The sequence below is a fragment of the Trachemys scripta genome, chromosome 7, assembly GCF_013100865.1.
Source record: "Trachemys scripta elegans isolate TJP31775 chromosome 7, CAS_Tse_1.0, whole genome shotgun sequence".
Classification (NCBI taxonomy): domain Eukaryota; kingdom Metazoa; phylum Chordata; order Testudines; family Emydidae; genus Trachemys; species Trachemys scripta.
The window spans coordinates 86,461,620-86,482,554 of record NC_048304.1 but is presented as its reverse complement, the minus strand read 5'-3'; the positions used below and the strand labels follow the sequence as shown (position 1 = coordinate 86,482,554).

At 41.1% G+C, this 20,935-nt stretch overlaps 1 protein-coding gene across 1 annotated transcript in view; it reads left to right on the top strand.

Moving 5' to 3' along the window:
- Positions 1-20,935, top strand: part of MICU1 (mitochondrial calcium uptake 1) — a 180,353-nt gene that overhangs the window by 104,818 nt on the left and 54,600 nt on the right. The window contains exon 8 of the mRNA XM_034776856.1: positions 4,924-5,121. Coding sequence (XP_034632747.1) covers positions 4,924-5,121 — 198 coding nt within the window. The remainder of the gene's footprint in view (positions 1-4,923; positions 5,122-20,935) is intronic.

Sequence of the window (20,935 nt, the reverse complement as noted above, 5' to 3'; positions counted from 1 at the left end):
GTGAATGTCCAAAGAACATTCCTAGATTCAGCTCTTTTCAGATATCAGTATAAATGATTTGATATACTTTGCAAATAAAACCCCCAAAAACCAAACCAAACAAAAACCCTCACTGTGCTTCCTTTGGTAGGGATATGTGTATTTTTCAAGAATTTATGCAAATACCCAAGAGGGCATATGATATTCCAAGGTGCAGTTCAGACCAATGAGGTATTGCCACCATTGCTCTGCACCTTTGGGTGTCTCACGATGCTTTGCTGCTGTAGCTCCAACCTGGGCTGCACACAGCCTGCCAGCATGTAGGTTGCACCCTGAGTGTTTGTGTATAGCCATAGCCCTGGTTCAGCAACTCTGATTCCAGTAGTCTGTCAGCAAACACCAGCCACACTCTAGCTTACAGCACCTTGGTTACCACTTGCACGGTGATCCCAACACATTCCCAATCCTGGATTTTCTTCCAAAATGTGTGTTCTGCACTGTCCAGCCTCTCCTGGCCAGTCCAGATATATTAGGTCTATTGCCCCTCTCAAAGGATCAATATATTACAGTTTGCCACCCTAAATAGAGTTACCCACACAGTTCACAACACTGGATTAGTTTTCATTAAAAAATAAAACAAGTTTATTTAACTACAAGGAGATAGGATCAAGGGAATACAAACATAAGCCATTAAAGGCAAAAATGGTTACAAGAGAAATGGAGATAAAATACTTCCTAGTACTAAAACTTAACAAACTAGACTTGATTCAAGGTGGGAATATTTATACTTCCATACGCACAAACCATGCTATACTTTCAGACTCTGTGATTCATTTTAGATTGAGACAAACAAAAGGGCCATGATCCTTATTAGGGCCTACAAGCACTGCTATCATATAAATCGGGGTGGTCAAACTGTGGCTTACAAGCCACATGCAGCTCTTTTACCATTAAATTGTGGCTTGTGGAGCCCCCCATGTCCTCCCATTTTCCACCTACCAGTCTTTGGGGGACGGGGGAGCTCAGAACCTCTGCCTTGCAACGGGGTGTGCAATAGGGGCTTCTCCCAGTGGGGAGGGGAGGTCTCGGGGCTTCTGCCCAACAGGGATGAGGGGCCTCAGGGCTTCAGTCTTACAGGGAACACCTGCCAGGGCTCGGGCCTTCAGCAGAAGCAGGGCTGAAGCTCCAGCCCCTGGCTCCCAGCAGATGTGCCCCAGCTCTCGAACTTCTGAAGATTGTCATATGTGGCTCGGAGGGCCAGTAAGTTTGGTCACCCCTAATATAAATTATCTCCATGAATGCACTATTTCCTGTGTAACAGTCTGCCATGAGCTGAACGCTAGCCTCTGCAGGAAAAAGTCCTTAGAGATTCAGAGGCAGTGTTCCAAACCAATCATAAATTACATAGCTTTATACATAATTACTTACAGACCATCACCTATATCTATATGCAAAACTCCTGTTAATGTTGACATTTTTGACAAATGGAAAATGAGGTGACTATGTTCAATACTATTAAAGGCAAAATGCTTCGATTTATATTTTAGGATATTAAAAATGTGAATCCTCATTCTGATTTCATTCTTTTTTTGTTACATATTTTTCTTTCCAAATTGTTTTAAATGACTTTTCTTGTATTGTAAGCACATCAAAATGTCTGTAATTTGGGGGAAGCATTTAGGCTGTGGGGAGCACAGCAAATCATTTCATTTTTAGGGTGCAGCTAAGCCTGTATCTCCGCTCCCCCTGCCCTCCCCGTTGGTCCTCTCACAAGCATGTGACATTATCCTTCAGAATATTTCCTGCAGGGCAGTACTAGCTCACCACTTTCCTAGGTCTAGCATTCCACATCTACTTATAACAAGGGTCCTACGTGCTTTTGATATTTAAAACCTTTTGCAGCTGCCGCACTGCTTTCCTCCCCCTTCCAGCATGAGGAGGAGGGAGAGGGGACTGCCAGCAGTGCAGCCAGTGTTTAACCTCCAGAAGTCTTCCAAGGAGAGAGAGGTGAACAGCCCTTCACTTCCTCCTTTCAAAGTATCCCTTTCCTATTGAGGCTAAGGGTTGCTCCACTAGAGTCCCTTGGCTTGGGTTGACGGAGGATGCAGGCATACTCTGAATATCATAGCAGTTGCACTCCTTTGACATTGCCTCTGAAAATCCCTTTTTAGAAAGCAGTAAATGGTCAAACCTGGTAAATTGTTTTAATTTGAGAATGGCTGGGGCCTCTCTTTCACTCTTACCCTTTTTCTTCTTGGCAACATGAAGAAGCCCTCTTCCTACTGAGGTTATTCCGTGATTCAGAGGGTGGGGCCAGCAGCAGAAGGCTGTCACAGGGCAGGCTAGTGAAAGGGCTAGGAAATAGGTGTGTCAGGGGTTATACATCTTGTATGACACACGCATTTGGCAACCGTATGTGTATCTCAGGTAAAGTGTCATGCATTTCACAGAGATTGAGACTCCTCCATTGAACAGCCTTTGCCCAGGTGAGGAAGGGGATTTGGGTTGGGCTAAAAGACCTTGTGTTTCTTGGTTTCCTTTTCAGTTGAGTGCTGTTAACATTTTCTGTACAGTTCACAACTCTTAGCACTTACCAAAGCCTCAGATTCCTATCCCAGGAGTCAGCAACTATCATTCCCCCTTCCCATTTTACAAATAACAAGGTCACAGCAGGCAGGGCAGGGAATAGAATCCACATCTGTCATATGATAGAACCTAGTCTCACCACTGAACCACCCAGCCTTTTAGGCTGAACATGCTAAATCTCTGGATGTAGCTGACCTCTCTCTAACCACAGCCCTAACCATTAGATGGCACTCTCCTTCCAGAACCAGGATCAAGACCTAGGGAGCCGTATATCCAACAGCCCACTGCTGCCTCTGAAACACCTGTTTAATCCACTGGGAAAGTGGGTGTTGCCCACCTCTAGGGACTATTCCACACAGAGAATAACAACCTACTTCTTATACTAGTTGCTTGTTTAGTTCAAGTGCAAGAGTTCTGTGTTCCATATTTGAAGGTCCTGAGTTCAAACCCTGCTGCCTATCCGTGTGGGGGGAAATAACATATGATCATGTAATTAAAGACCATCTCAATACTTCTGCACAAGGGAGCAGAATTAAGGTTGCATGGGTAGGAAATGCCAGAACTATGGTTAAATTTGAGTGCTTGACTGCAACTTTAATCTTCTTTTAATAACATATTTATGTATCTATGGGGAAACAATGTGTTCAGGGCATTGGACTTGCGACGAAGGAGACTAGGGTTCAATTCCCAGTTCTGCCACAGTGTTGCTTGGTGACCTTGGGCAAGTCTCATTTCTTCTTGTGCCTCCACTTCCCAATCTGTAAAATGGGCAGAATGATACTGACATTTGTACAGCAATTTGAGGTCTATGGATGAAAAGTGCTATATAAGAGCTGGGTATTATTATTATGCTGATTATATTATATACACATAGTGAGTTTTGTCTAAATAGACGGGACCTCCCCTTAAATTGGTATGAGGACCCTGGAGTAATTGTAATTGTTATAAACTCATAGTGTTTTTAAGGCTGAAAGGGACCATTAAACCATTAAATCTGACTTGTATAACACAGGCCAAAGAATTGCACCCAGTTACCCTGAATTGAGTCCAGGAACTTGTGTTAGATTTTAGTCAATCTATGGTCGAAGACATCAAGAGATGGAGAATCCACCACTTCATTGGTAGTTTGTTCCAATAGTTAATAACTCTTAAACTGTCTTATTTCTAATTTGAATTTATCTGGCATTAACTTCCAACCATTGGTTTTTGTTAGCCCTTTCTCCTCTGGATTAAAGAGCCCTTTAAGTACCCAGTATTTTCTCCTAGGCATGGTACTCATACACCATAATCAAGTCACCTTTTTGATCTTCTTTTTGATAAGCTAAACAGATTGAGTTCTTTAAGTCTCATGCTGCAAGACATTTTTTTCATCCCTCTAATCCCTTGTGGCTCTTTTCTGTACCCTTTCCAATTTTCAGCGTCCTTTGAAAATGTGGACACCAGTACTGGGTCTCATCAAATGCTGTATACAAAGATAAAATCGCTTTCCTACTACCCTGTTTATCGTACAAGAATCCTGTAGCCCTTTTTGCCACAGTGCAGCATTGAGAACCCATAATGAATAGTTTTTTTGCTACCACCCCTAATCTTTTCTAGAGTTGCTGTTCTGCAGAATACTTCCCTATTCAGTAGGCATGGCATACATTCTTTGTTCCAAGATGTATGACCTCACATTTGGCTATATTAAAACATTTTGTTTGTATGGGTCCAGATACCCTAGCAATCCAGGTCGCTCTGGACTGCCCTGTTCTCATTATTTACCGCTCTGACAGTCTTTGCGTGCAGCACTCAATTGGCTTCATTGTAACTGGTCTACGGAGTTTCTCAGGAGTGTTCCTTCTGGTCATCTTTCGTGATGGCTGGGACGTACTTCTCCCAGCCAAGCAACCAGGTTCTTTGGTGGGTGCAGGCAAGCTTACAGCAGTTCCTTCCCCTCATCCCATGCAATACAGCTTGGGCTCTTGCCTGCTGCTTTTGAAAAGAGAAGCTCTCTGTTGTCTACAAGTGGCTCTGCTTCCCTACTGTTTTGCTGGTAGCACTGTTCCCTGCAGGACGGGGTCAGGTAGGGCACCAAACGGGTTAAAATAGGAAGATAACCACGTTTTTAACGTATTTAACTGATTATTATTTTTAACTGAGGATTGGAAAAAATAAAAATCTAGATCCAACCACCCTACGCACTGAAGTAACAAAGTAACTCCTCTTTGTACATCTAACCACTTTACAGACTTAACAGCCACAAAATGGTCAAGAGTAACACTTCAGCCAGTTGGCACAATTAACAGTGATACATTGGCCAACACAAGTATTTCTTTATGATGCTATTTTCCCGGCTAACTACTTTTTTTTCCTGCTTAGGTCCAGAGCATTATTCGCTCCCAAACCAGCATGGGCATGCGTCACCGAGATCGTTCTACTACAGGAAATACTCTAAAGACTGGCTTCAACTCTGCCCTGACGACATACTTTTTTGGATCTGATCTGAAAGGAAAGCTGACAATCTCAAACTTCTTAGAGTTCCAGCGCAAACTTCAGCATGACGTTCTGAAGCTTGAGGTGAGAATTTGTTGACTTTGGGGGGGTCTGACTGAAATCGGTCGTGGAGTGCACTACTGTGGTGTACTGAGATCACCTGAAGGCTGTCCTCAGAAGGGTGAGCATGGATGTGGGCAAGGAGGGAGAGCTGGTGCTTAAATGTATTATAGCGGCTGCTGATACATAGGAATTATCATACAGAATCAGATTAGTGGTTCAATATCTTGTCGACAACACTAGATACTTCAGAAGAAGGCACAAGTGATCCTGCAGTAGGCAGTTATGGGACAACCTGCCCGAGTAGAGTTTGTCTGATCCTCAATAGTTTGAGGGTGATTTGTGCCCCAAAGCATGAGGGCTCATATCCTTTCCAGAACTCTTGGATTTAAAAAAAATTGCTATTATAAGTCTGGATAGTCTTGTTTATATAAGTGTTCGATCCTTTTCTGAATCCTGCTAAACTCTTGGTTTCAGTGACATATTGTGCCAATAACCTTCTCAGGGTAACTTGCATTCTGTGAATAGGTATCTTTGCATTAACTTTGAATTTTCCACCACTTAATTTAATTGAATATCCCATTCTTGTATTATTTGAAGCTCCCAGTCAACACACACTCATATTCATATATATGAATTGGTTTTAAAATGTAGCTATACTCAGAAAAGCAAGTATAAAAATAGCATTATGGAATTCCATGTTCACTTTCTCTTAATTTCCAAATAAAATCTACTCACTTTAAAGGTAAAACCTTTATTTTTCTGACTAGCAGTCCTGCTCTAAGTGACCAAGTATAGTGTTTTGCAAGCTAAATAATCCCCTCACTTAAACCTGTGCAGCTCAGTTACTTTCAGTAAGGTGGTACAGGTGTAACTAGCTAAACCAGTAATGAACTCAAACAATTCTCAGAGTAGCAGCCGTGTTAGTCTGTATCCGCAAAAAGAAGAGGAGTACTTGTGGCACCTTAGAGACAAATAAATAAATAAATAAATAAATTTGTTAGACTCTAAGGTGCCACAAGTACTCCTGTTCTTTCTTCAAACAATTCTTTTTGAGGTACAAGAAGGAACAAAATCCAGTTGCTCTTTCTTCGCTGCTAACTGGAGTAAAAAGGAATCAATTTCTCATTAAATTAATCATTACAAATAATTAATCCTTAAAGTCAGCAAATGTGACACTGAACACACACAGGGAGAAGATTGATTGAGTTAGGAATATGCCTTTTTTTTATACTGGCATTTTTCAGACTAGAACTAACTACATTTTTTTGTTCCTCAGTGGTCTGTAAGTTGGAAATGAGAAAAATAAACATTAAGAGTTGTGGAGAAATGAAACTAGTTTCACAGTAATGAGGGTTATAAATAAATAAGGTTATTTCATGTTCAGTGGCTGCAACAGCACTATACTCCCTGAGTTTTCCAAACACCAACATTGCCCCCTCTACACCATGCAAAAATTGTCCCTGACCTATCTTCCTTGCCTGTTGCTTTAACCCACCTAGTCCCTCCACTAGGTCCCTCTTCCCCAGTGCTTTGGGTTCAAGCTTGTCACTGTTCTCAAAGCCTTACATAACTTAGCCCCTCTGCACTACCTGCCTTTGGTTGTTTCATGTCACCCCTCACCCCACCCCCCTTGCCTCCTCTACTCCATCAATGATGTTAGTCTTGTCCATTCATTCATCAGCTTCTTGCACACATATCTCAGTGGCTTCATTCATGTTCTCTCTTATGTGAGGAACATTCTTCTGAGTTTATTCATCACTTTATTCACATTCATGTATTTCCTAAAGACCCATTTCTGCAATGAAGCGGATGGCGTTTCTAGCTGACTTGTAAATACAAGTTTGAAGAGTAATTATGAATAACTTGTCTTTATTTTAAAAAAGTAGTATTATACCTTAACCTTGTATTACCAAAGCCCTGCAAATCACCACCTTGATCACTGAAGTAACAATTGAACCCCTTCTCCTTGCATTGACTTTTTGTCTTTAGGTAGTAAGCGCCTTTGGGCAGGGCATATTTCTTCTTATTCTGTTTAGAAAGTGTCTAGCATATTATGGCATTATCAGAAACCAATCCCCTATGGGTCACTCTCTTATAATTCTGAGGAACTTTTCCAATATATGATCAACTGGTTTGTTTTTTTTTTTTTTTGGGGGGGGGGGGGGGGGGGTTGAGATGAGTTTAAAAAATCACCATCAATAATACTCAAGGTTGTTTTGAGCACTATAACTGCAGAATAGAGTTTGAAGAAAAACTGTTTACTTCTCTAAAGGGTTGGATTTATGTATGCTTCAACCACTAATTTTAAACTCTATAAAGCAGCTGTTCTCACAGTGGGACGCTCAGATTTTTCTTCCAGGAAAATGCAAAAAGGGACATTATCTTACTTTGGGCTCAGCCAACAGAAAACAGTCTATTGTATTGAAATACTGTATGGTCCGTTTCTTTTGCTGATTGCTAAGGTGAAAGAACTCTTTCTAGCTAGGTTAACAGCCTTCCCTGTTGATGTGGTGGTGGTTTTTTTTTTATTTTAAATCATCAAAATGTTCACACATGTTTCAGGAAAGTTTCAGCTGAAACCCCCTCTGAATAGGATTGAATCAGGTAACGCCTGAATATTTTTCTCATTATCTACAGGAGAAATGCTAAGACAACACTTAAGAAACATTGAAATAGTGAAGTCCTCTACTTCCTCCTTTTGCTTACTTTTTTAAACTTAATTATATTTCCCATAATTTTGTTAAAATCTCAGCAATTTGCTCCATCACGGATGTGAAGAGTAAAAGTAACCACAACCGGGGAAAAAACAGAAGCTTTTAACAGCATAATAGAACTCTCCTGTGGTTTGGGTACTTCCATGAATTATTTTCCTCTCCACTTATACCTTACTGCTTAATTACAGCATTTTAAATCAGAAATTGGCATGCAATGTAGTTTATGGTTCCCTCTGTATAAATTAAAACATGTATGAGCTATGCCGTTGATTGGTTGCCCTCCATATGTTGCTTTTTCTTACTGGATAGATGATGTATTATAATGGTGAGTTAATGCAGATATTTCCTCACTTGTTGTCGCTCTGCGAGAGACAAGTGCTGATGTCCCTCCTCTTGTAACAACCTTTTATGTACTTGAAAACTGTTCTCATATCCCCTCTCTGTCTTTTCTTCTCCAGACTAAACAAACCCAATTTTTTTCAATCTTCTCTCATAGGTCATGTTCTCTAACCTTTAATCATTTTTGTTGCTCTCCACTGGACTTTCTCCCATTTGTCCACATCTTTCCTGAAATGTGACACCCAGGACTGGACACAATACTCCAGTTGAGGCCTAATCAGTGTGGAGTACAGCAGAAGAATTACTTCTCGTGTCTTACTTACAATACTCCTGCTAATACATCCCAGAATGATATTTGCTTTTTTTGCAACAGTGTTACACTGTTGACTCATATTTAGCTTGTGATCCGCTATGACCCCCAGATCCCTTTCCGCAGTACTCCCTCCTAGGCAGTCATTTCCCATTTTGTATGTGTGCAACTGATTGTTCCTTCCTAAGTGGAGTACTTTGCATTTGCCCTTATTGAATTTCATCCTGTGTCTTGTGTTCCTAAAGTTTGTGCTTCAGATGCTCACCTAAAAGTCAGGAAGGAATGTTTTCCTCCTTCCCTCCCCCTCAATACATCCTGGGTGTGTGGTTTTTTTGTTTGTCTGTCTCTTTCCTCAGAAGTATCAGAGATGGCCATGACTAGACATGTGACACCGAAGAGAGAGGGCCAGTTTTCTGAGGTGTCAGTGAGCATTCTCTCTATCACATGCTTAGCTGGCTGGCTCTTGCTCACATGTTCAGGGTCTAATTAATCACATGAGATTAAGAAGGAATTTTCCCCCAGGTCAGATTGGCAGTGACCTTGGGGTTGATTTTTCCTTTCTTTTCAGAATGGATTGGAGGTCACTTGCTGGGATTTCTTGTATGCAGATCATATCGATAGCCTGTTGATGAACAAGAGCACTGATTAAGTGTCACTTGGCTGTCGATAAACCCTTAGCGATGAGTTATAAGACTCCACGTGTGGGCCCAATGATCTGGAACCCGCAGGATTGCACATTCTTAGGGTTACTGGAAGCGGCGGTACTGGGATTCTTCAAGTATGAACCTACAGAATTTGGTTTTCTAGGAGGATCATTAGCTTCCCTGAACTGTGCTGGGTACCGACAGCTGGCGCCACAAAAACACTGATCCATTGCCACCCTTGCTGGGAGTTTCAGGATACATCTCATTTTAAGAATTCCCTGCCATTGCAGAGGCCTCAGGCATTGCTGCACCTTGGTCCCTCCTATTGTCTATGGCACATAACAATTTAGTCTCCTGTAGGCTGTAATATTTTGGTCTAATTTTGCATCTTGGATTTAGTATGCAGGTGCTGGGTGGTACTGGAGACCTGTGATATATAGGAGGTCAAACTGGAAAATCTGGTGGTCCCTTCAGACCTTTTAAATTCTGCAACTATTTGGTCCTGTTTTTTGTAAAACCCTGCAGACTACTAAAAATCTTCATGGTTACCATAGTGAAATAACATTGCTGCACAATTAGTGACTGTATGTCAGCTTGTTTTTCTACTGTTATAATTTATGTGGATGAAAAGATGATTGATTTCAATTGGATTCTTGACTATTGACCAGCAGTGGTGGAAATAAGAGTGTAGCAATGTCAAATTGGTTAAGCTCCATAAGCTATTAAACACTGCAAGAATCTGTAAGTCAAGCAGTTAAAGAAAAGGTTTTTTGAAGGCCAGTTGTAACTTTTCAAATTGAATCTACCAAGCTGTCACGGGTGCACTCACTGCTAGTGGCGCCGCCTCCTGGCCATGCTCGGGATTAGTTCTGCCAGGTTTTGCACCCACCCCTTCTCCGAAGATGTCTTTCCGATCATCCTCTTATCCTGCAGACCTCTCTTGCTCCAGGAACCGCAGCCTCCTTTTCGTGACTTGGCCCTCTGGCCAGGTCACTATGTGGTTTCCCCTTCCAGTGGTACCAGAGTCTTTCCAGGTCAAATTGTCCTAGACAGTCCAGTGTCCTCTGCCTGGTCTTTGCCATGTCCCCAGTGGCTAGTAGGGAAACCTGGGCCCATCCTCTACTCCCGGTTCCAGCTCAGGGGCCATCTAATCAGCAGCCAAGGTCTGCACTCCAATTCCTTGCTGCTTTTCCCCCTAAGCCTTCTCCTATCTTCCTGGCTTCCAGCCTCTCAACTCCTTCCTCTCAGGGAGTGACTGCAGCCTACCTTTCTGAAGCCCCCTTCTGCTCTCTGCTTCTGTTCTTTATACAGGACCCTCCTGTTCCTGCCCAGCTGAGCTTTATTTAATCAACGCCTGCTCCCTGACTCCTCCTTCAGGTGCAGCCCAGGGATTTAATTGGCCTCATAGGCCACCCATCACACAGACAAAAAGTTTTGCAGTGTAACTTACTTACTGGAGTAGCTTGCATCTTAGCTGTAGCTTCAAAGAAATTGTGTATAAACTGTTTTTGTAAATTAGTTGTGGTTTACATTCAGAAAGATAGCCAAGGAAGTATAGTGTAGTGCAGAATAGAAGTGCTAGGGTTAATGTCCATATCTGTAAGTCTGTTTATCCTTGTAACTTACACTATGTGTAGTAGTAGGGACCACTTTCCCATGTTGCCCCACCAATGTGCCTCAGTTTTGATCTAGAGGGACCACTTGAGGGTGAGGGTCAAAGCCCTTATTCCGCAATCCCCTTCATTCCTTGGTGCTGTGCTTCTGTTGATAAAGGTTTTAGCTGTGATATGGTGATCTTCAGACTAGGAATTGAATGGAGCCTACCTCATATTTGCCTGTTATTTATTCTTCATTACACAAGAACTAGGGGTCACCAAATGAAATTAGTAGGCAGCAGGTTTAAAACGAACAAAAGGAAGTATTTCTTCACACAGTGCACAGTCAACCTGTGAAGCTCTTTGCCAGAGGATGTTGTGAAGGCTAATACTGTAACAGGGTTCAAAAAATAACTAGATAAGTTTATGGAGGACAGGTCAATCAATGGTTATTAGCCAGGATGAGCAGGGATGGCGTCCCTAGTCTCTGTTTGCCAGAAGCTGGGAATGGGTGACGGGATGGATCACTTGATTACAGGTTCTGTTCATTCCCTCTGGGGCACCTGGCATTGGCCACTGTTGGAAGACAGGCTACTGGGCTAGATGGAACTTTGGTCTGACCCAGTATGGCCATTCTTATGTTCCTATATACAGGAGTGGTGCCAGGGTTTTTGCCGCCCTTGGCAGCAGCACTCCTCCTCTGGGCATTCGGTGGCGGGGTCCTTCCGCTCTGCGTCTTCGGGGCACTTCGGAGGTGGGTCCCGGAGCGAGTGAAGGACCCGCTGCCGAATTTCCGCCGAAGACCTGGAGCAGAAGGATCCCCTGCCGCCGAATTTCCGCCAAGGACAGCAAAATGCTGCCCCCCAAATCTTGCCGCCCTAGGCGACCGCCTAGGGTCTCCTAGTGGAAGCGCCGGCCCTGCTTAGATACATGGAGTGAGTCATTGAATTGTCAAATGGTAACAGCTATTGGTCATTACTGACCAGGACAGTATCTGAACCAGTGAGCAAGAAGAAAAGGGTTTCTTTATCCTATCAACAGTTGTATGAGCCACCCAGTCCCTCTGTATGTATACCACTTCTCCTGCTGCTTAGTTTTCTGTCCATATACTTATGTAGCTTTTGTCTTCTTTTCCCTCCGTCTCCAGTCTAATCTGCTTCCTTTTTCACATCCCTCCCTTGCTCTTGCCCATCTCTCCTTTCCTCTCTTTCTTTGCCACATCCATTCCCTCTCATTTATAAACACTCACTCTGGCATATGTTTACCCAGTTTCACCCATTCCTTCCTTCCCTCCTTGAATATTCAGGTGCTCACCTGTGACCGGCAAATGGATGGAAACTCATGTATGCTGGCCCAGGTCACAGCAGTAGCTCCCTACATGTGGTGGTGATGGTGTTAATAAACTGCCTCTCCTCTCCCCTCTATGATAATCATTGCTGCGGAGTTATAAGGAAGTGGCTCAGTTACTTTCAGACACCTTAAAGTGAAATCTGAATACTGAAGGTACAGGGGCAGGAAATATGTAAATGTATCTTTCTTAAAACTAGATCCACTTAATTTCCATATTTTAATTGTTTTCTTCTCCCTGTGCTGATTATTAAAGAATTAGTTGCAAGGCTTAATCTTGCAGCACATCTGCTTTTCGTGTTCTTATGTTGAAGTCCGATTTGTACAATACTGCTTTGTACAGTACTGGCACAATGAGGTCTTGGACCATGACGAAGGCTCCTAGGCACTACAGTAATACAAATAATAAGAATGTTAATTCTGATGCACAGATGGTGGTTATGTGGAAATGAAGTCATCAACATAGATTTAATTTCACCTCCTGATGAAGTGAAATATTTAAAAAATAGAGGAGAGGGAGAAAGGAGAACACAATCAAAAGGAAAATGAGATACTATCCAAGAATGTGAATGTGCAAGAAAGTGTGTTAGTAATAAATGGTGTTCTAACTGTAGCACTGGCATACACCCCTCATGGCCTTGAGCAAGCTTCATAAACTGCCTCAATTTCCCCATTTATAACATGAATATAATTAGGGCTGTCAAGCAATTAAAAAAAGTTATTGCGATTAATCACACAGTTAAATAACAGAATACCATTTATTTAAATATTTTTGGATATTTTCTACATTTTCAAATATATTGATTTCAATTACAACAATGTAGAAAAACATCCAAAAATATCTAATACATTTCAATTGGTATTCTGTTATAAGTGTGATTAAAACTGCTATTAATCACGATTAATTTTTTTGAATTAATCAACAGCCCTAAATATAATACTTAATTCACCAGAGTGTTTATAAAAGTGGTTTGACATAAAGATGCTGTATAAGTGCTAATTATTGTTCAGAGCCACTTTATAACTAGCATAGTTAGGCCATGTCTACACTACGGACCTTACAACGGCACAGCTGTACCATTGCAGCGGCACCACTGTAAGATCTCCTGTGTAGCTGCTCGGGGAAAGCAATCCCGTCGGCATAATTAAACCACCCCCAACAAGCAGCAGTAGCTATATTGGCGGGAGAGCATCTCCCACTGACATATCGCCATCCACTGGCGCTTTTGTTGGTGAAACTTACGTCAGTTGGGAGGGTGGTTTTTTCACGCCCTTTACTGACAAAAGTTTTGCCGACAAAAGTGCTAGTGTAGACAAAGCCTTAGATTGGGCTGAGATTTGCACACAGAAGTTAAACCTTTTTGTTATGTCTGATTAATACAGTGTATTCTTCCCCAATTGATGGCACTTACTGTTTGAGTATAAAACAAATTTTCAGAGAATCTTAAAGTTACATCTCTTAGCCCGAGTTATAAGCAGTTTAAAATGGACACATACAAAAAATTTTGTGGTGCTTCTAGCTTTTTTAGATTCCTTCAGAAAATAAATTCTTGCAGTTCTTTTGTTTTTTGATTGAAAAACTTCCTCATTTCTACATTGTAGCCAATTCAGAGAATGTTAAAGTTTATTTATGGGTCAATTTTTTTTCATTTGTCCACATATGAGTAATAACTCTTTCTGTCTCTGTTGCAATGATTGCCCTCAATATTTTTGTAGTTCCATATATTTGTTGTCAAATGTTCTAGAATTTAAGCTTTCATTTAAAAAAAAATCACTTCTAGCCCTGATGATTGCTTTCATTTAAAAAAAAAAATCACTTCTAGCCCTGATGATTGCTATTAATATTCTTTAAATCACTAATGTTGTGGTAGCTATGAAGTAAACCGTGAGAAAAGTTAACATTGTTGTCCTCCTGAATCTGCAGGTGGCCTGAAAAAGTGATTCTGAGGGTTGTGAACTGCCTCGTCTGTCAATAGGGTTTAAAACTCTGAAAGCCAGTGCGTAATGATTTAAATGTCAACATTATTCACTATTTCACCACTGTTCCTTTTAGTAGAAACATCAGCTAACGTTACAAATAGTTTTGATGACAAATTAATTTGATGGGCTCTTCGTCGTCAAATCTGTTTGACACTTGCACTTGATGACCTGCTGGTTGAGTGATTAAATCATTTGTCACCTGAAGTTTTGATAACTGAAACTTCAAATGATGAAAGTATTGGTATCCCTTGTAGATTATTTCAAAATGTAAGGCAAGGGTTATATTTTATTAGTGTGCAAATTTTGGATTGATGAACACTATTAGTCTTAACAGTATGTATTTAAATTGTGATGTTTTTCCTGCAATATTTTAGGTCACATTAATTTATCAGAACATAGTTATTTTATTATGAATATCCTGTATATAAATGATTTTGCATAAATTACTTTCAGTGGAGAATAGGTCGTACAATGTATTTTTTCAGGATGGATTACCAGAGAATGCCTTACAGCTCAGCCAGTTAAGAGATTCACCAGTTTAGTGATTGAGCTATAACCAAGCACTCCCTTCTAGAGCTTTCCCAAGTGTGCAGGAGGAGAATTGCTCTTCTGCAGATTTCTGAAGTTTTAGATTGCCTCTGTTAAGAAGAAAGAATAGTAAAGCTAGTGTAGATGTGCTCTTCAAGTGTGAAGTGCAAAAGTATCTATAATGTATTTGTCTTTGTTTTACTTTCTATTAAAGTTGAACTGGTAGTTAATGAGGAAGTGAGTTAGGGGCCATCTGTGCTATGAGTAAATTATCAAAGTGCTCAGTGATAACGTAGTTGTCCCCTAACCTGGTTACAGAGCTTTCATTTGATCGTGAAGACAGCACCCAAATCATGCTAAATCATCATCCTATGATGGCAGCTGCTGGCATCTGTGATGATACAGAAAAATATTCTGATATATTTTCGGTCAATTCAGATATGCCAGTGGACCTTGTAGGGGAGGGAAAAACAAATATTAAAAATGTTGTTTTAAAGTGCACAGTATTCCAACCATGGTTTAGTTAGTGGGAGGGATATTAAGCATAGAAATCTTTAAATTAACTTTCATTTTTAACAGGGAGGAAACAAAATGCAACAGCAGATTAAAAAGTGGAATGGATGAGGTCCTGGTAAAGAATCAGGAAGAAACAGACTGAATTACTTGTAGCTATTTGAATGTATTCCAGTCTGCCAGATTTGATTAATTCTACTCTGGAGTGCTAAAGAAACATGCAGGGCTAGTGCCTGTGCTGATAATTATTGCTAAGACAGCAGAGGTCCCAAGGGGTGGAAAAGGGCAAACAGTGCCTATTCTAATGAGAGCCAGGGAATTAAAGCAGTAAGCTGAATTTTAATACTTGGTATGTTGATAGGACAATTAATAAAATAGTTGATTTTTTTTTTTTTAAGGGAAGAAATGTGACCATTTGGTATGGCTGTTTAATTACTATTATATTGCCTATGAGCTTTTTCTCTTAGCTTGGATAACAAAAACCTAGTGTGCAGTTGTGAATTAGATGGAGCTACAACATGGATGACACAATACTGAGGAAAACTGAATATATGCTTATGGGGAGGACAGGTCTGTGCGTGGAGAGGACTGTTCATGCGGATTGTCCTCTGCCACACGAAATGGGGAAGTCCTCTGGCCCTATCATGGATTGTCCAGTCCCATCCTGGACCTGCTGACGTCACTCCCCATGTTCAGGATCTATGCTGGAGGAAGCAGAGATTGGGCAGGCTGGGGGCCGAAGTGGGTAGACTAGTGGTAGATCTTGAAGAATGCTCCCTTTCTGATCTCAGGTTTTCCCAGTAAAAGGTTGATTTATCTTTTATGTGGAGACCCCGGACCTTGGGTTCCACAAGGATCAGTAGGGGAGGAAGAGGAGTCTGAGAGATTTCCTTCCCAGAACCAGCTCCCACAGGTGGGGATGGCTCAGGATATCAATTATTAATGACTCAGTGTCAAGCTGGGAGGAGTTGCTGAGTGGGGTCCCACAGAGGTCCATAGTAGTTTCAATGCCATTGCAACATATTATGGTCTTAAAGGACTGAATGGAGAGCAAGCTAATCAGATTTGGAGATGTCATAAATGATAGTTAGTTAGAATTTAGTACAGTTTCTACCAGCTAAAAATGAGCTGTACTAAACACAACTAGATTTATTTCAGACAGCTATGAAATGCTTCTTGTAATATGGAAATTGGGGAATGCTAGCCAAGCAGCAGTTGTAAAAAGGGTCTGGTTCAGTAGCTTTCGCATTAGAACAGCATTTACATATGAGAAATGACACAGTAGTAAGTATAGATGTAACTGTGTGGAATTCACTGACTTCGTTGGGAGTCAAGGGAGTTCAGCAGCTTGCAGAATTAGGCTCTATGATACAGTATCCTATCATGACAGGTTTCAGAGTAGCAGCCGTGTTAGTCTGTATCCGCAAAAAGAACAGGAGTACTTGTGGCACCTTAGAGACTAACAAATTTATTAGAGCTTAAGCTTTCATGGGCTACTGCATATATATGCATCCGAAGAAGTGGGCAGTAGCCCACGAAAGCTTATGCTCTAATAAATTTGTTAGTCTCTAAGGTGCCACAAGTACTCCTGTTCTTTTTATCCTATCATGGTTAGCAACTCCATTACTTTGTCAGTATGGTTTAGTTTGTTGTACTCTTGGCCTGGGCTAAGAAAATCACATATTTGAGTTCAGCACCAGAAACTGAGCTGACTTCCTCAGTTCATAGCCCCTGGACCACCATGTAGAAGAGAGATTGAACAGAGGTCACTTCTGCAAAGCTGTTCTGACTGCATGGGGAAGTTAAAAGCCCTTTGACATTTTTCATAAAAATAAGCAGTAACACTGCTGTCCTGACCATCAAACTCCCTTTCAGTAAAACCAGTTCTGATTTCCAAGAACATAAATTATTGCTGGTGACTTACAAGCTTTTGTGTTTTCCTAGGAATTGCTCTACCACCAATCTCTTAACTCGTTGTTTTGTAAAGTGTCTGAATACCTTCAATATGAAAGCCACAATATGAAGCAAAATTATTTTCTCGACTCTTTCACACCATAGCATTGACTTTGTAAAAGACTCTGTCTATGAAGTGCATAAAACTAGAATATTTCAGAGAGGGAGCAGAAAGATTTTTGTATTCTCTTTGCAGTTTTTGTTTAAAAAAAAATATAGAGAGAGAGAGAGAGAGAGAGCACACAAGCTTTTATTGTTTGTCATGTGTACCCTAGTGGTGGTAAGAAATCAAGAGTGTAGCTGATTACTAGGCCTCTCATGAACCAGACTACATTAATTTTCTCTAGCTTTGAGTTGAGTGGCAGAACAGTTTGAAATTTTACTTAGGAATTACCATACTGGATCAAACCAGCGATCCATGTAGTCCAGTATCCTGTCCCTAACAGTAGCCAGTAACGGATGCTTCAGAAGAAGTTATAAGAAACCCTATAGGGAGGAATTATGGGATAATCTGCCTACAGAGGAAATTTCTTCATAACCCCATTGATTAAATCTTGGTTTATATCCTGAGGATTTAGAGCTCTAATGTAAATGTGGAATTCTCATTTTCTATATGAACATTTGAAAGCTATACTTTCCATTACTCCCTCATGGCAGTGTGTTCCGCACTTGTGTTGCAGAACTTTCCTTTTATTTTTGTTAATTTGTTGCCTTTCAGTTTAATTGAATGGTGGCCCCTTGCTCTTGATTTCATTGCATTTTTGTATAGATTGTGTATTTTTGTTAGTAGCTCAGCACTTCATTCTTAAATTCCTTCAGAACTCTTGGCTATAGCCATCTGATCATGGTGGTGTGTGGCTCTTTAAAGTATCAGTTTGTTCCAGCACACTCTTTTGGGACGCCTCCATCTCGGACAATATTTCATCTTTATCAACTGAAAAGAGTAAGAGCAAAATCACACACACGCGCGCGCCCCATTGAAATTAATAGTAAAACTCACTGACTGCAGCAGAGTCAGAATTTCACCCTAAGTCTGGGGTAGGTATCTCCCTAGCATCTTTTGTGGTGAAGGCAGATGCAAAGAAATTTTTCCGCTTCCCTTATCCTCATTAATTGCTCCCTGGTTGTCCAGTGGGCAGCAGTTCTCTGGCAAGCTTCCTGCTTCCAATATACTTAAATAATGTATCTATTAATTTTCACTACCATAACTGCTAGTGGAATTATTGCAAAGGAGTCCCTTGTGCTCACATGGATACATTTGTTTGGGGAACAGAAATTATTTTGAATGAACAAGCTGAGGGGAGGTAAGTCAGGAACTCATCAAGTAACTCAGAGGTTCTTAGAGATATTGGTGGAAAGAGGGGTTCTGGGCAGACTCAATTCCTAGTTCCATTAGCAGCTTCCTCTAACCAGCATTGTGATGTTTTATAGAATAGCTTCAAGTTATATTAAATATGATTTGTGTGGATGTTTATGTAACAGCTTTAACTGAATTCCCCACTCTTGAACGACTATATGATCTAACAACCAGTTTAGATTCAAGCTTGGCCTTGAGACATCCTTGAATGTAGAGAGCCCTGACTCTACTCAACTGTATATGGTAACTTTGTTCACAGAACTTGCATTCTTGAGACAGGATCTGACTGGGACTCCCTGTTCCAGATATAGCTATAGTTAGTAGCCATATTTATGGAAATGATGTTTCGAATCTCTAAGGCATGATTCCTTTGGCATCTTGCTGTTTGTGTGACAGAAGTCTATTTTTAACTTAATGTCAGAGGAGAAATTGCTTATTCTCAGCATTGGCTACATTATGATAATATATGTGAGAATGTTCCCTACATAAAAAAATATACTGTCCTAACCAATATGGGATAAAGAAACCTTCATTTATGTAACAATAGTAACATATTTACCCTACTTTTGTTACTACAACTACTGATATTGGAAGACTTGCTTTTTTGACGTATGTAGGAAAATGTATATTTAGAACGGGGATTCTAGGAAGGCCTATTTTTCATACAGTTGTTTGATGGCTTAGAAAATGGATGCAAAAAAAATTCTGTGCAAAGCCTGCTGTAGCAGCTATGCACCTCATTTTTAATTTTGTGGTGAAGAGGGAAGAACGCTGCTGCTGTTCAGTAGGGATCTGGCAGGACAGTGGAAAATAGACTCCAGTTTTAATATAAAACTGAGCCTAGTTATGACTGTCCTGTTGCAGCATTTGCTATTTGTGGGGAAGCTTCAGCTATTGGTCCCCAGAGCTGAGCTCCCTGGAGCCAGGGAAAGGGCCCTCTCAGTAGCTCCTCGTCCTATTAGGAATTTGCTTCCTCAGGCAATTGCTCAGGCCTTGTTTTCACTAGGGGAAAAACGGTATGTCTTTGTGTGAGCCAATACCTGGTAACTAACAGGAGGGAAGTGCCTAATAAAGACACAGTAGTTTGTAGTTCTAACATGTTAGCAGGCTGAGGTAAACACCCAGCTTCCCCATAATCTTTACCTCAACCTGTCTACTTGTGTTAAAAGTACAAATTGACTTGTCTTCAATAGGAGTTTACCTCATAATAGTCACCTCATGTTAAAACAGCCTTTTTCCTAGTGAAGGCACTCGCACAGAGTGGATCTCTCCACTGGTTGTCTTATACTTATCCAGATGCTGGTATCCCTCTGGAAATTTTTCCCTTGTTAGTACAGCCCAATTCTATTGAGAATAAAGGTGGAGTGTGCAGAGAATGTGCTCTCTATTTTGGGTAAATACTATGGTCTTGATTCTCCACTCCAAGTTGCCCTTGACACAGTGAAAAACGGGGGGGGGGACACAGACTTAGGGGAGCTAATTGCAGCCCCCTAATGCAGGGCTGCCTGGCTCTGGTGCAAATTAGGGCTGTATAGGGACAGACGTTCTTTGCATCACTGGAGAACAGGGCTTAGTTCCACTCCAAAATGCCTCCTGCCAAGTCCCATTCCCAACGTGTACGGGAGGCTAGGGTAGCTAGCAGCATGTACTAACAAAGCTGTCATGAACAGAGGAACTTCTCCACTGGTTGTTTCCAGCCAGTTTTGTGTATTAAGCACACAGTGGCCTGAGCAAACTGGAGAGTCTGGCTGTCTTTACATTTTGTTAAGGAGCACTCAGATGCTATGGTTGGTAATGGGGCCTCCTAAATATTTAATGAAAAATTGTTTTTAAATTTACATTCAGATGTGTAGTGATCTGTAATGTCCTGTTGTGACATCATTATGTCATTGGAAACACTGAAAAATACTTCATTTATGCACTCTGATACAGTATGAAAAGTGACAGCTTGGGAAGCCCATTGCCTAGTGACAATCCCATGGATGTTTTAAGGAATTTTGTTTCTTCACCTGCATTGCATTTCTTTTCTTAGCTGCTATTGATCAGTGTAGCACTGAAGTCAACTGCCATTTTGATAGCCCTCCAAGTCTGTCTCATAGTAACATTGCTTGAGTTCTTTCTTTTCCCCCTCCTTTTTGTATTGACAGCAATGAAAATAAATTAAATCAGCTGTCCGTCAAACCCACCCTGCTGTGTTGATTTTAGAACCTTTGGGAAGTCCACTCTATGTCTCTCTTTAAACAGAGCACCTAAAGCTCTGTTTGGACAAACTGCTTTTTTACAGTATCAGAGGGGTAGCCGTGTTAGTCTGAATCTGTAAAAAGCAACAGAGGGTCCTGTGGCACCTTTGAGACTAACAGAAGTATTGGGAGCATAAGCTTTCGTGGGTAAGAACCTCACTTCTTCAGATGCAAGTGCAACCTCACTTGCATCTGAAGAAGTGAGGTTCTTACCCACGAAAGCTTATGCTCCCAATACTTCTGTTAGTCTCAAAGGTGCCACAGGACCCTCTGTTGCTTTTTACAGATTCAGACTAACACGGCTACCCCTCTGAT